This window comes from Tachysurus fulvidraco, chromosome 2, assembly GCF_022655615.1.
Source record: "Tachysurus fulvidraco isolate hzauxx_2018 chromosome 2, HZAU_PFXX_2.0, whole genome shotgun sequence".
Taxonomy (NCBI): Eukaryota; Metazoa; Chordata; class Actinopteri; order Siluriformes; family Bagridae; genus Tachysurus; species Tachysurus fulvidraco.
Genome location: NC_062519.1, coordinates 36,246,968 through 36,260,383, shown reverse-complemented (window position 1 = coordinate 36,260,383; position 13,416 = coordinate 36,246,968). Strand labels below are relative to the sequence as shown.

General features: G+C 38.3%; 2 protein-coding genes across 5 annotated transcripts; one reads left to right on the top strand and one right to left on the bottom strand.

The window, feature by feature from the left end:
* Positions 1-1,033: 1,033 nt before the first annotated feature.
* Positions 1,034-8,172, top strand: orc2 (origin recognition complex, subunit 2). Of its 2 annotated transcripts, none has more exons than XM_027162894.2 (17): positions 1,034-1,255; positions 1,377-1,482; positions 2,680-2,832; positions 2,959-3,045; positions 3,902-3,994; positions 4,109-4,131; positions 4,229-4,286; positions 4,447-4,640; positions 4,786-4,884; positions 4,979-5,088; positions 5,178-5,310; positions 6,078-6,174; positions 6,307-6,453; positions 6,637-6,808; positions 7,328-7,389; positions 7,542-7,660; positions 7,835-8,172. In XM_027162894.2, exons 2-17 carry the CDS (start codon positions 1,386-1,388, stop codon positions 7,916-7,918), a joined length of 1,728 nt encoding a protein of 575 aa, XP_027018695.2. In that variant the 5' UTR covers positions 1,034-1,255; positions 1,377-1,385; the 3' UTR covers positions 7,919-8,172. The 2 variants fall into 2 exon arrangements, with proteins under 2 accessions (XP_027018695.2, XP_027018702.2); XM_027162901.2 differs by having other exon boundaries at positions 1,034-1,293.
* On the bottom strand, positions 8,154-12,865 carry cfap410 (cilia and flagella associated protein 410). 3 transcript variants are annotated; one of them, XM_047809474.1, is made up of 7 exons: positions 12,651-12,865; positions 12,444-12,462; positions 12,303-12,370; positions 11,957-12,186; positions 11,734-11,881; positions 9,685-9,772; positions 8,154-9,489 (listed from the first exon to the last, which is right to left on the bottom strand). In XM_047809474.1, the coding sequence occupies exons 1-7, from the start codon at positions 12,725-12,727 to the stop codon at positions 9,352-9,354; spliced, it is 768 nt and encodes a 255-aa protein (XP_047665430.1). In that variant the 5' UTR covers positions 12,728-12,865; the 3' UTR covers positions 8,154-9,351. The 3 variants fall into 3 exon arrangements, with proteins under 3 accessions (XP_047665430.1, XP_027018714.1, XP_047665436.1); XM_027162913.2 differs by having other exon boundaries at positions 12,303-12,349; positions 12,651-12,862; XM_047809480.1 differs by lacking the exon at positions 12,651-12,865 and adding an exon at positions 12,551-12,571 and having other exon boundaries at positions 12,303-12,349.
* Between the last annotated feature and the right edge of the window lie 551 nt (positions 12,866-13,416).

Below are 13,416 nucleotides of genomic sequence, written 5' to 3'. Positions count from 1 at the left end.
TACCTTATATAGCTGATTTGGTACATAGTGAAATATAACAACATTCCTCCAGGACCCTGGTGCTAGATGAAGACACAGAGCTATGTAAGACAACACAGAGCTGAGGGCTAGAAAATGTAGAAAATGAACACACAGTGCTTCCTTTAGGGATGTTAAAAATATATTTCCCTTTGATCCCAATGTTTTTAGTTTTCTTTATAATAAAGAAGTGCATGTATTCCTTCAGTTCTGGTCAGTGACATTTAGACACAAAGAATACTCTGGACATCATCGTGACATTTTGGGAATAATGACTGCACAGCTCTGAGTAGCAAATCTCAGCTCTGGTAAGTAGCTGATAAGTCATGGAGTTGCTCAGCTATATTAAAAATGTATGATTATAAAAGAACACATGGAGTTCACATATCCTCTATAGTATCGTAGAGTCCAACTGAAGCTGGTAGATCTCTAGATGCCTCAGGATTCTCAGAGTCAGCCTCGTCTCAATGGAGGTCCAAGGTGGACCTCATGGTGCCCTATGAGCCAAATGGTGTTCCTGTTTCATCAAGAGTGTTCTGGGATGTGGTGGCCTAGTGGATAAGGCGTTGGACTACTGATTGTAAGGTCATGAGTTCAAATCTCAGGTCCATTACTGCTGGGCCCCTGAACAAGGCCCTTAATCCTTAGTTGTATAAATTGTAAGTCACTCCAGATAAAAGAGTCTGTTTAATGGCAGAGGATAGACTTCTGGTCCACTGAAGATGGTGATGTTTATGTATAGGAAGCACAGAAACAAATGTAATTTATTGTTGAACTCTAACTGTAATGTTTAATATGTGGAATAAAGACATTTTAATGTCATCACAAAATTTTATTTTTGGATGTGCAAACAAGGTATTTGTAGAAAACAACAACAGGAGGGACAACAAGCCAACTAGCTTCTAAAGGGGCAGAATTTGACACGCTAAACACGTTTTAACGATGGACAACATTGTGACGTACATCTGCTTTCTTTCTGATCTATTGCTTTAAAAAAATGGCGGCAGCAGAAATGGCGACGTTTCCGGTCACGTGGTCAAAATCTTTTCAGATGGCGCGGAAAGTTAACGCTTGTTGATGAGCTGTCAGTGTAACTCAGAGATGTGGAATCCTTTGATATGAAGATCTTCTTCGCATTGGAAATTATTTGTGGAGATTATTTAACTTCCAAGACGCTTAGAGGAGAGTCTTGAATCTGCTGCTTTTGAATGAAGTTGGGATTATTGTCACTGACCGGGTGCGCTCGTGCACGTTGCAGCTTATTGCCATAGAAACGTAACCCATCAAGAGCCCTGCTGTTATTTACATAATGTATCCCATGAAGGAAAAATATGTTAAATGTTTTATTCCACTTTCAGGTGTCGAACATGAGTCCACAGAAGCTCACGGTGGAGTCAGGAGCTTTAGAAGTGCGGTTTGTTGGAGATAATGATGTCCTGGATCACATTGTGGAGAAACATGAAGGTATTAAAAGCAACCAAGCTTTTAGCTGCAGGTTCCTATTGTATATATCTGTAGAACTTCAATTTTTGTATTTACTTTGGTGTATTAACTTAACCTTTACTTACAGTGATGGTCAAATTGATGGCAGCAATTTGTTACCACAAACAACATTCAGAAAAAGGACATAGAAAATAATGTATGAAAATGATAACAGCACTATGAAGCAATTCAAGCAGGAACAGTCATCCCCTTTCTCTTATTAAGTCATCTATCTTCAGTACTCTCTGGTCAGGGTCAAGGTGGTTTTGGACCCTAACCTCTGGATCCTAACCTCTGGACCAAATCTCACTTGGGGGAAATTTAGCATGGCCATTTATCTCTTTCATGTTTTTTCGAATTATGGAATTATGTGGACATTGTGAGAACATACTAAAATAAGCTCAGGATTGAACATGCAAAATGTTGAACCACTGTGCCACTCCAAATCATAAATAAGTCATAAATATTAAATTCAGTTCAATTCAAATTTATTTCTATAGAGTTTTTTTTTTTTACACAATTGACATCATCTCAAAGCAGCTTTACAGAACATAAACATAGAACAAAAGGTTAGAAAGTATAATATAAAGATTAATATAATACAAAATTCAAGATTAATATTAGATATATTTAAATGTGTTTGTATTTATCCCCAATGAGCAAGTCTGAGGTGATTGTGGTGAGGGAAAACTCCCTTAAATGGTAAAGGAAGAAACCTTGAGAGGAACCAGACTCAAAGGGTAACCTCATCCTCATTTGGGTGTCTTTAGAGGGTGAGATTATAAATATATAGTCTGATAACTGTTGTATTGATGAGAAGATTGTTGTCCTCTAAGACCACATGTAGTTGGCATCTCCTCTTTAGTATAGCAGAGTCCAACTGGAGCTGGTAGATCTCTAGATGCCTCAGGATCCTCACCTCAGGAGAATCCTCATCCCAGTGGAGGTCCAAAATCTTAAAATAGCATTAAATCTGATAGAAAAATAAATTGCAGAAGTTTGAAATGGCATGATAATGGGGTGCTCCAAATAAAAATGTCTTACTGACACATATATGTGCTTGCAAACTGTATGTCATGTCTAGCTTATGCAGTCTATTTTGGTCTTATTCAGGCTGTGCTTCTGAACAGAGGCTGAGATTACTGAGCATCACCTTTATGATCATGGTTCTGCTTTTAGGGTCAAAAGCCCCACCGAGTTCAATTCAATCTCTTGTAAGCTTGAAGAGTCCTAGAAAGCCAACAGTAGGCCCTGCTGTAGAGGAAGAGGAGGATGAGGATGGTGTTTTTAATGAGAAGAACTATGTAGAGGCACTCGGCACTTGCACACAAGGTGAGATGTTGAAACTATAAAGAAGTGCACTTAATTTGTAGTACCAGCATTTTTTGGTTTGTTGGTCTGTAGATTTTGTCTTCATCTAGCTGAGTGTTGGTTGTCTGTGTTTTGTATTTTGTGCAGATGGAGATGAGAAGGCATCAGCCACTGCAGGAGCCTCTGTGTTCACGTTCCAGACTATTAAACGTGCCAATAAAATGGCACAAGTGGGTAAGTGAGGAAATGGAAATTCTCAGTTGGTCACAGAAAGTTTGTTTTTATACCAATTGCAACCGACAGCCCTAATTAGATTACTTGTTCATCAAAACTTAAAAATTATAAGGGAATCTAAGTTAGGCATTATGGCATGAAGAGTGAAAACAATCTAGTTTTAAACACTGTATAACTCTTAAAGAAATCCTGACAAGTGAACCCTTATAAGTGGTGGGAGCTCTGTAATAAGGAAACATGGCCTGTTGAGTGACATAAGTACAGTGTTAAAGGGAGGGGGTCTTTATCTAATGTGAACAAGTCCTTTTGAAAAGATAGGAGATGTCCTGTGGCGATGGTGGGTCAGGGATAGGAGGTTCAATAAAGAGGAGCTTAGAGACATCAGGGAAGAAGATAGCTGTTGCATGGTTGTGTTTGTCTGTTTTTATGAAAATTTTGTCTTACACCTTCAGACTGTGTGCCCGGAGTAGGCATTTTCTCCCAGTCCATACAAGGATTCCTTCAGTTAACCCAATTGCGTCCCCAGTCCAAAAAAATGCGTTGTATGTTGATTGGCACACGTGGAGTGTGATTGTGTGATGCAATTGGTTGACAGGTTTAGGGTGCCCTGAGTCTCCCGGGATAGGCTCCAGGTTCCTTGTGATCCTGTGTAGGATGAACACTACAGAAAATGGATGGATGAATTTGATTGCTAATTTGGTGGTGCAATTTCTGTTAAAAAAAAATGTCTGATGTGTTTGGTGTTGAAGTATCATTGAACATTTGTTAGCAAACCTATATATCATGACACCCTATGTATCGCATCATATCTGGGTGAATTACTGTATTTATAGTCACTCTCCTTTTTGCACTTCAGCATCAGAATGGGCACGCACTCCTGGAAAAAGTGTAACGTTTAGCACTCCTGATAGTCCAGAGGAGCCACCTAGTCCTGCTCCTGCATCCAAGAGTGAGCACTCCACTAATTTTAACTTCTCTAATTGTCTGCAATGATCACTCTTTATTATTTTCCTCTTTAATGTGCATATTTCTGATGATTTTGTTGAATGCTTCTTAATTCTAGAGGTGAACAAAACGCCACAAAAGGTAATGCTTAAAATTGATTTCTTTCATCTATATGCAATAACATGTTTATTTTGTGTTCTGTATTTTATTTACTATTTATTGGTTATTGTCTTTTCAGGGGAAGAAAGTACAGTTTGTTTCCACGACCCCACACAGACTGAGAAAGAGAATATCAGGTGTGGTTAAATCACTTAAAAGAGGATTAGTTAAATAAGGGGAAAAAAGCTAGACTGACAACCAAACATTTTTGTGAAAATTTAATATTTTAGAATGTAAGTCTTTAACGTATTTTCTTTAAATGCTTGATGTTTTTTTTTTTGGTTTCTATTTGTTAAGCTCCTAATCTGAAGTCAGACAGTGACAGTGAATTCTCCCCCTCAAACTCTGAGGAGGAGGAGGAGGACGAACATAAAGAAGAGGAGGAAGAAGGAGAAAAGAGTAAAGCTCAGCCAAAAACCCCAAGCAAGTCGTCTACAGCAGCTGCAGCACTTTACAAGACACCAGCCAAGAAGTGCAAGAAAGTGCCTGAGGTAGGATTCTTTTGATGCTTTTTGCTGAATTTGGAGAGCTGTACATCCTAAATATTGACACTTTATAATTTCATGCATTACAAATCATTTGTCAAAATGCCACTAAACATGCGGAGTATAAATCTGTAACCATGTCGTTTTCTAGCCAAACCTGGTGGAGGAGTACTTTGAAGCTCACAGCAGCTCGAAGGTTCTCACATCAGACCGAACCCTTCAAAAGCTCCAGACCCCAAAACTGGATCGGGTCAGTCCTGTTCAGCTGTGTACAGTTAACTTGGCTGCTAAGAACTGTTAGTTATCTTTGTTAGATATATTTGTAATTTTGTCTTGTACTGTAGGAAACTCTTTTGAGGTTGCTGGGTGGAAAGCCCTCCTGTTATACAGATGAGATCACTCAGCTCAATAAAAAACATGAGAAGAATTTCAGCAAATGGATGCTGCAGTTACAGTTGAGTTGAAAATCCAGATGTGTATGCGAGGAGGTGTTGTTGTGTGGAAATAATTTGTATTAAATCCGTTTCATATAAATGTTAACAGGATGGGCTTCAACATACTGCTGTACGGCCTGGGCTCGAAGAGGCTTTTACTGGAGAAGTTCCGCTCTATAATGCTGTCAGATTCACTGCACTTGGTGGTCAACGGCTTTTTCCCAAGTATCACCCTCAAATCGGTCCGTTTCAGCTTTTAAAACACAACTCTATTATTTCAGGTAGAAATGTTAAGCAGGGTGGGGTGATTTAGTTTTTTGGTTTTAACACAGCTCATTTATAAATGCTAGCCTCTAGTGTATGAGTTTTTGAAGTGTAATATTGTATCAGATGGTACACTAAGTTGTTTTTTTTTTTTTTTTACTAACCGGAAGTATGAGCTGTTTTCCAGTCGATGTCAAATGGCTTCAAATGTATAATAGGACGTTGCAAGCTTTAGCATAATACCCAGAATTATGTTAAAATATGCAGAACAAAATGATGAAGAATCAATTGTGCAATGAGAGCTAATTTAAATGATGGAATAAAGCTATGATGATAGCATTTCAACAAACAAATGTGAGTCTTTAAACCTTTAAAGTTATGTCAAGGAAAAAGAGACCTACACCCCCATAATCGTCCTGAGACATAGCATTACTCATACAATATATTTTTTCACAAATTGGTGAACCCTCAAGGTTGGGCAATATTTTTGGGTTTCTCTATATAGTGATGGATATAAACAGAATTTATATTTGACTTAATTAATGCTTTGCGATTAAGAAACGCAAGAAAGAAATCCTAGGAAATAAGAAATCCTTGTCCAATAGAATCTATAATTTTTTTTGGGTAAACATTATTCCTTCAGAACAGGAATAGCTGATGTATATTCATTAATCACATTAATTTGATCTGACTGAGCATTTTGATGTGTAATACTGTGCCTAAATGTTTTTCTAACCGTTGACAGATCCTAAATGCCATCACCAGTGAGATCCTGGAGCATGATGGGAGTTTTCGCACCCCAATGGACCAAATAGAATTCATTGTGAAAACCCTTAAACAAGGTTCTCTTCAAATATTCCTTTACACAAAAAATCAAATGCACATTGTGTATAGCCTTCACATAATACCATTACTTCTCAATCCATCATTTGTAAATTGTCATTGTGCTGACATTGTTTTTTTTGACTCAATAGACCCGGACAACCACATCTACCTGATCATCCACAACATCGATGGCCCAATGCTGCGTGGCGAGAAGAACCAGCAAGCCCTTGGGCAGCTGGCCTCCATTCCCAACATGCACCTGCTCGCCTCCATAGACCACATCAATGCCCCTCTTGGTTAGTTTTCACACTTATCTAGTAATTATTTTGTCCTTTTTTCAGAATTATGTCCATCAGGTTACATAACTGTGTTCACTCCTTTTTATGCTGAATTTAAAAATCTTTTGATTATTGACTTATTTACCAGTTCAGTAGTGTATTTCAGACATTAACTGTTTCTTTGACTGTGTTACCGTTCAGTGTGGGACCACTCGAAGATGTGTGTGTTTAACTGGCTGTGGTATGAAACGACCACCTTCCTGCCATACACTGAAGAAACTTCATATGAGAACTCTCTTTTGGTGCAGCAGACAGGAGCACTGGCTCTTAGCTCGCTCACACACGTCCTACGCAGTCTCACACCAAACGCCAGGTACAGACATACACACACATGCACATTTACAGACACCACACAATTATATTTATAGCAAACATTCAATTTTTACAAGTCACTGATAATTCTCCAAGTTTGGTTCTTCATCAGCATGCAGTGAGTGATACTGCTTCTGACCATGACCTGTCTATGTAGGTTTTAAGATTTTTACAGGAAAATCAATCATACTGTCAATTATCAGTTATAGACTGTGACATTTATAGATTAAGCATTATAAACACTGAAGAACTTTGAAGTGAGTTTATAGAGTGTTATTCAACACGATTAATTACATGAACTACAGTTGTGAGCTGTAACTGACTAGATGTCAAGCAATGTTTGTAAAGAGTCTGAGAAATTCACAGAAATGTATCAGTTGTATTATTTGCAGTCTCATTGGCAATTTCCAAACATTAGTGTGTTGACAGAATCACCATTTTTCTTACATTAGTTCATTATCGTTCTTTCACAAGGATGAGTTTTGGTCTCAAATGATGATCCTGTATACTCTGTTCACAGGGGGATCTTCAGACTACTGGCTGAATTCCAGCTGGAGAACAAAGACAATCCCTCGTATACAGGTAAAATGCACTCAGTCCTCAATGTTCTCATTCTTGCTAAAAAAAAAAAAAAATCACAATTTTCCCAAATGAGCCCTAACAGCACGTTTTCCCTTTTCCTTGCTAACGGGATTTTCTTTTCATGCTTCTGTTATTATTTGTGTTGTGTTCAGGTTTGTCTTTTCAAGATTTTTACCAGCGTTGTCGTGAGGCCTTCCTGGTAAACAGTGACATCACGCTGAGGACTCAGCTGACAGAGTTCAGGGATCACAAGCTGATCCGTACCAAGAAGGTAAATCAGTACACCTATATGGGATTTGTTATGAATTTAGAGAGTCACTGTCTATTTGCATGAAGCAGCATGTGAGCTAAAGGTATAACTCTCCATTGAAACACTAGATGCTTTATTAAAATAATCAATGGAAGCTGTTCAAAGGTTTTTCTTTTCATTATTTTCTCTTTGCAGGGTGCTGATGGGATAGAATACCTTCTGATCCCTGTGGATGCAGGAACTCTCACAGACTTCCTAGAGAAAGAGGATGCTGAGTAATCGGGGCAGAAAAAAGATTACAAGTACTGTTGGATGACTGGATACCTGTCATCGGGGCACTGTTTACTGCACCTGTTCTAATTACTGTGAACAGGAAGCTGTGTAGTTCAGAGGTTCAGTTCAGTAGGACAAAACCAGATGTAATTCAGTTTTCATGCACTGTAGAAGTCCAACTAAAATGTAATCATGAACATGTTTTGTAAACTGTATGTACCATATATAGATATGTAATAAATGTGATGCATTGCAATTTATTTCCATACAAAAATATGTTCAGTAAATTTACATTTCCATTCCCAGGGTTTTCCTGCAATATCAGAATAATACACAAGCAAGTAACCCTGGTAACAATCAGATGCTAATCAGACCCCAATACAATATATATAAGCTTAAATATGTTTGTCAGGTACAGGAAATGCTAAATTAACAGCAGTAATGCAGAAGCTATAATTGTATCCTGACTCTGATCATGCCTGTAAAACAGCAGTTTCTCTGAAACTAGTTTTAAACCTAAATACCTTACACAATATGGCCGAACATTGGAGGACAACTGACATCACACCCATACTTTCCCCAAAAAGTATGCTTGCCCTATATTTCTGCCACAAAGTTGGAAACACAACTGCATAGGATGCGTTTTGTGTATTGTAGCATTCCAGTTTTCCTACAATGGAGCTAAGAGACACAAATGCCTGCACAGAGCCCAGGACTTGTTCTACATCAGCATCTGACCTCACTAATGCTCTTCTGGCAGAATGGCTAAATGTCAACATCCACACTTCAAAATATAGAGGAAAACCATTCTCAGAAGAGTGGAGCTTAATCTAAATCTGGAATGGGATATTCAGCAGGCATATATGGGATGGTCTTATGTCCACATAATTATGGCCAGAGTGTAGCTATACATAAACATTACTGACATATTAACAGTGACTCTCCCATGTTGTGTAGGTTTTTAATTATTTGTGTAGGCATGGTTTGTCCATTTCACCCTTTTCTGACTAATCACCTTTAGAAATGAAGAATTTCTAAAGAAGAACATCTTAATGGGAATAGTCTGTTTTAGGAGGAGCCCACTTCCAATCACAGGGCACTGAGAGCTTGGTGGGTATGAAAATGATTTGAATCATATACTGTAGCATTCATGCTTGTCCGATCTGAACCCAGGTGAACACTTATATATGACTTTGTGGTAATGCATGAGACTCCACCACGATCATCATGACATCAACTCAAATCTTTTAGACAAATGGTGTTCATCCTTCCTGTGCAACACCAAGGCTATTACTTAATGATTGATGGATTACTATCTAACTTCATGTTGTTTTCCACTTTTTTTTTTTACCTGTCTTGCATTTGTTGCTGAGCAATGTGTTTTTTATACCCTGTCAACAATGTCTGTAGTTCTGCATGAAGTAGTAATTAGCTCTTGTTCAGTGCTGAATGATTGTTTTTTTCTCTTTCTGTCTACTGCGAGCTCTGAGTTTGTTCTCTGTGGCACACTGAACCGTTTTCAGCTCCTCCACGTCCAGGTCCTTCAGCAGGAGCAATACAGCCTCCAGAGTGTGACTCTACACACACACACACACACACACACACACACACACACACATTGGGATGTTTGAAACTACACTGAAATCTTTAAGGCTAATTATACATATTTATTGTGAATCAGTTCTAATACTATTCACTGAAGCTGTATACCTGCCTGGATCTTAGCTAGAAGATTAAGAGTAAAATAGATATAATTTTTAATAGAAACTGACCTTTTTTTTCAGGGAGGTAACTGATTCTCTTGAAGGTGAAAATTTATCTCCAGACACTGGCTTCATCCCTAGATGTGCAGGGTTTTTACTAAGGACAAAATAAGCAAACATGAAGCACCTGAAAATGTTATAACAGCAGCAAATTAACCTGAGCCTGGCCTGAAGGATTGTTGTTTAACTTGGCTTAGAGAAAGACAGTAATATGCTCACGAAGCATATTAGGAACATCTATACACCTTACCATTCAAGAAATTATCTAATTAGCCAAAATTTTCTTAAACTAAATAGCAAGAAAACAGAATTTCTCCTTATAGGCACAAAAACTGTGCTTAACAAATTTTCGAATTTTCTTATTTCCATTGATGAATCTCTCATAGCTCCCTCATCTCAGGTTAAGAGTCTTGGTGTCATCTTTGATAGTACCCTTTCTTTTACCTCACATGTAAATAATGTTACTCAGGCTGCATACTTTCACCTTCGAAATATCAATAGGCTTCGTTCCTTTCTCACCACTCAATCTACCACCACTCTTATTCACAGTCTAGTAACCTCCCGGCTTGACTACTGTAATTCTCTTCTTATTGGGCTTCCTCACAAAACCCTTCATAAGCTGCAACTCGTTCAAAACTCTTCTGCCCGTATTATCACTCGTACTCCCTCTATCCATCATATTACACCTGTTCTGGAACAGCTACACTGGCTTCCCATTAATTTTCGTATCAAGTATAAAATTCTTCTTCTAACATTTAAAGCTATCCACAATCTTGCACCTTCATATATTCTTGATCTTCTTCATACTCCAAAACCAACTCGCACTCTTAGGTCTTCTTCTTCCACTCATTTCATTGTTCCCTCTGTCCGTCTTGTAACGATGGGGAACAGAGCTTTCAGTTACTCTGCACCTCAGCTCTGGAACTCACTTCCATCTGAGCTCCGTAATATTGATTCTCTTTCATCATTTAAATCTCAGCTTAAAACTCATCTGTTTAGTTTAGCATATTCTAGATCATGATTTGTAATGTTGGTCCAATTTTTTTTTCTATGTAAGTATTGTATAACTATATTTTTTGTTGTTTTTCTTCTTCTTTTGTACGGTGACCTTGAGTGTTAGAAAGGCGCCTTTAAATAAAATGTATTATTATTATTATTATTATTATTATTATTAAAAAAGGGTAATCTTATTTATTTATTTTACTGTGTAATGAGCTATTACAAAGACTACACTAACTCGGATAAACACTCTGAACAATTGTGGTGCGCTGAAATGCATCTCAGAATACATGTATCAAAGTGGATGGGCTGCAAGAGAAGGTTCATGTCAGGTTTAATTTCTGATGGCCAAGAACAGAAAGCTGAGGCTTCAGTGGGCACAGGCTCTCCAGTACTGGACAGTTGAAGACCGGAAAACTATAGACTGTTCTGATCATTCTCGATTTATGCTGAAGTGCACAGATAGCAGGGTCTGAAATCGACACCAACGGCATAACTTCAGGAACCCAACTTGCCTTGTGTCAACAGTCCATCCTAGTGGAGGTGGTGTACTTGGTATAGGGAATGTTTTCTTGGTACACTTTGGGCCTGTTAATACCAACCAATCAACATGAACACCACAGACAATTTGACAATTGTTGCTGACTATGTGCTTACCATATGGCCACATTCAGCATAATAAAGCACAAGATCACAAAGAAGTCATCACAGACTTGTTTCATAATCATGACAATGAATTCAGTGTTATTCAGCGGCCTACCAAGACACTGGATCCTTTAGAGCACATTTTGGGAAGTGGTAGAAAAGGTTTGATGCATAAAGTTGCAGCTAAGAAATCAGAAGGAATGTTTCTAATATCTAGTGGAATCCAAGCCATAAAGCCAGAGCAAAAATTCCCTACAAAGTATCAACATAATACCTAGCATTAACATACTGTAGTAGAATACACACATTATTCTGCTGAAACTGTACTGATGTGTTTTCATATTTTATATCGTGGTTAATGGTGGCTTGTGTAAGAAATCTGAAACACAGACTAAAATAGCAGTATCGACTCACTCTGTCTCCTCCATGCTGTAATTGAGATGGTCGTACTCTGACTCTGCATCTTCGAGGCCATTGGAAGAACTGGCGGTGGCAGGACCTGGAGGAGTGACCGCTTCCTCTCTGTCTTCCAAAGCAAGAGCAAGTTCTTCTTCAGTCACAACTAAAGAGAAATACCATTAAAGAAATTCTTAGTACAGTGAGTTAATTGTTCTTATTTTGCCTCACTATTACGCACCCTGGTTGTCTAGTTTTTGCAGACCAGGCAGGTTCCTCAGCACAGTCAAACGATACTTTATGGGGTCTACACCACAGCATGGGTTCTCTGCCAGCCACAGGACTTTGAGACAGGTAAGATTTTTAAGATGGCTCAGCTCTGAGAGACTCTTGATGTTGTTCCGCCTCAGGTAGAGCTCGCTCAGATTCTGACAACTGGCAATGTGCTCCAGATTGGATATATTATTGGCACTAAAAAAAAGAGAAATGACTATTAAACATGGACCAATGACACAACAAATAAGCATGCAGCAAAATATCTCTCCTACAGTAACTCATCAACAACAGTAACTCCTTAACAATCTTACCTTAATGTTAAGACTTCAACATTTGGCATTTCAGTGAAAATTGAGATCTGAGGATTCACATCATTACACTATCATTTCAGTAAGAAATAAGGAATGAAAATAAATATTATAAAACGAGTTACCCTGAAAAAAAGCACTTACATCTGTCAGGTTGCAGCCCCTAAAACACAAAAATGATATATTTGAGTAGCATGAAAATGTTATCTTAGCCTTAAGATATGAAAACAGTTGCCAAAACTGCACCCTACCCATGTGTATAACTAAATAAACCACAATTTTTGGCCTTAACTTTAGACTGGATGCTGAAGCTAGCAAGCCTGTGTTAGCTACGCAGCTAGTACAACGTACCAGCAATTAAACTTTTTTATGCTTTCAAGGTCCGACGCTTTGGCCCGTGAGAGAACAAGGCTCCGAGTTAATTTCATTTTGAAGTTGCACCGAATTAACTCAAGTGTTCCGTAGAAATCATAAAGATAAACTAGCTGTCTCGGTATCCATCACGTCACTTAGCGCTACTGTCAAACAAGCAGCATTGCGCGTGCGCCTGAACTCCCAGATGCAATACCAAATATAACCGTTACATGGAGACATTTGACAACATTTCATAAGATGCATCGACAACGCTACAATTCCTTGAACAATCTGTTAATAAAGCCCACTGACTTTTTTTTTTTAGGTCATAGCCTAAAATACGGAGACAGGTACAGCGTGGTATTTCAAGTCATTTGAATTAATTTCTATAAACCCTTCAGACAAACTAGTTGCGACTGCAACACGTAACAGAACCGCTAGAGGGGGACATTTCACACGCACTTATTTGTATCACGGCTTAAACAGAGGCAACCTTGTTCAATCCATATCCGGTCACTTGATCTTTTCTAGCTATTCAAAAATAATGACTTTTCCCTTTCCTTTTAATAACTGCTTTTTCACACGAGTAAAGGTACATGCATAAGCAGACCAAGAGGAGCATGGAAGTGTGTTTGCTGTTCATAAAATGCTCTGTTGCTGCATCCCACTTAAAATTCTTAAAACTTAAAACTACTTCATCTGAAAGTGTGGCTGCATTTTTAACCTGCTCTTCTGATCCATAATAAGTCCACTATTTTCAGAT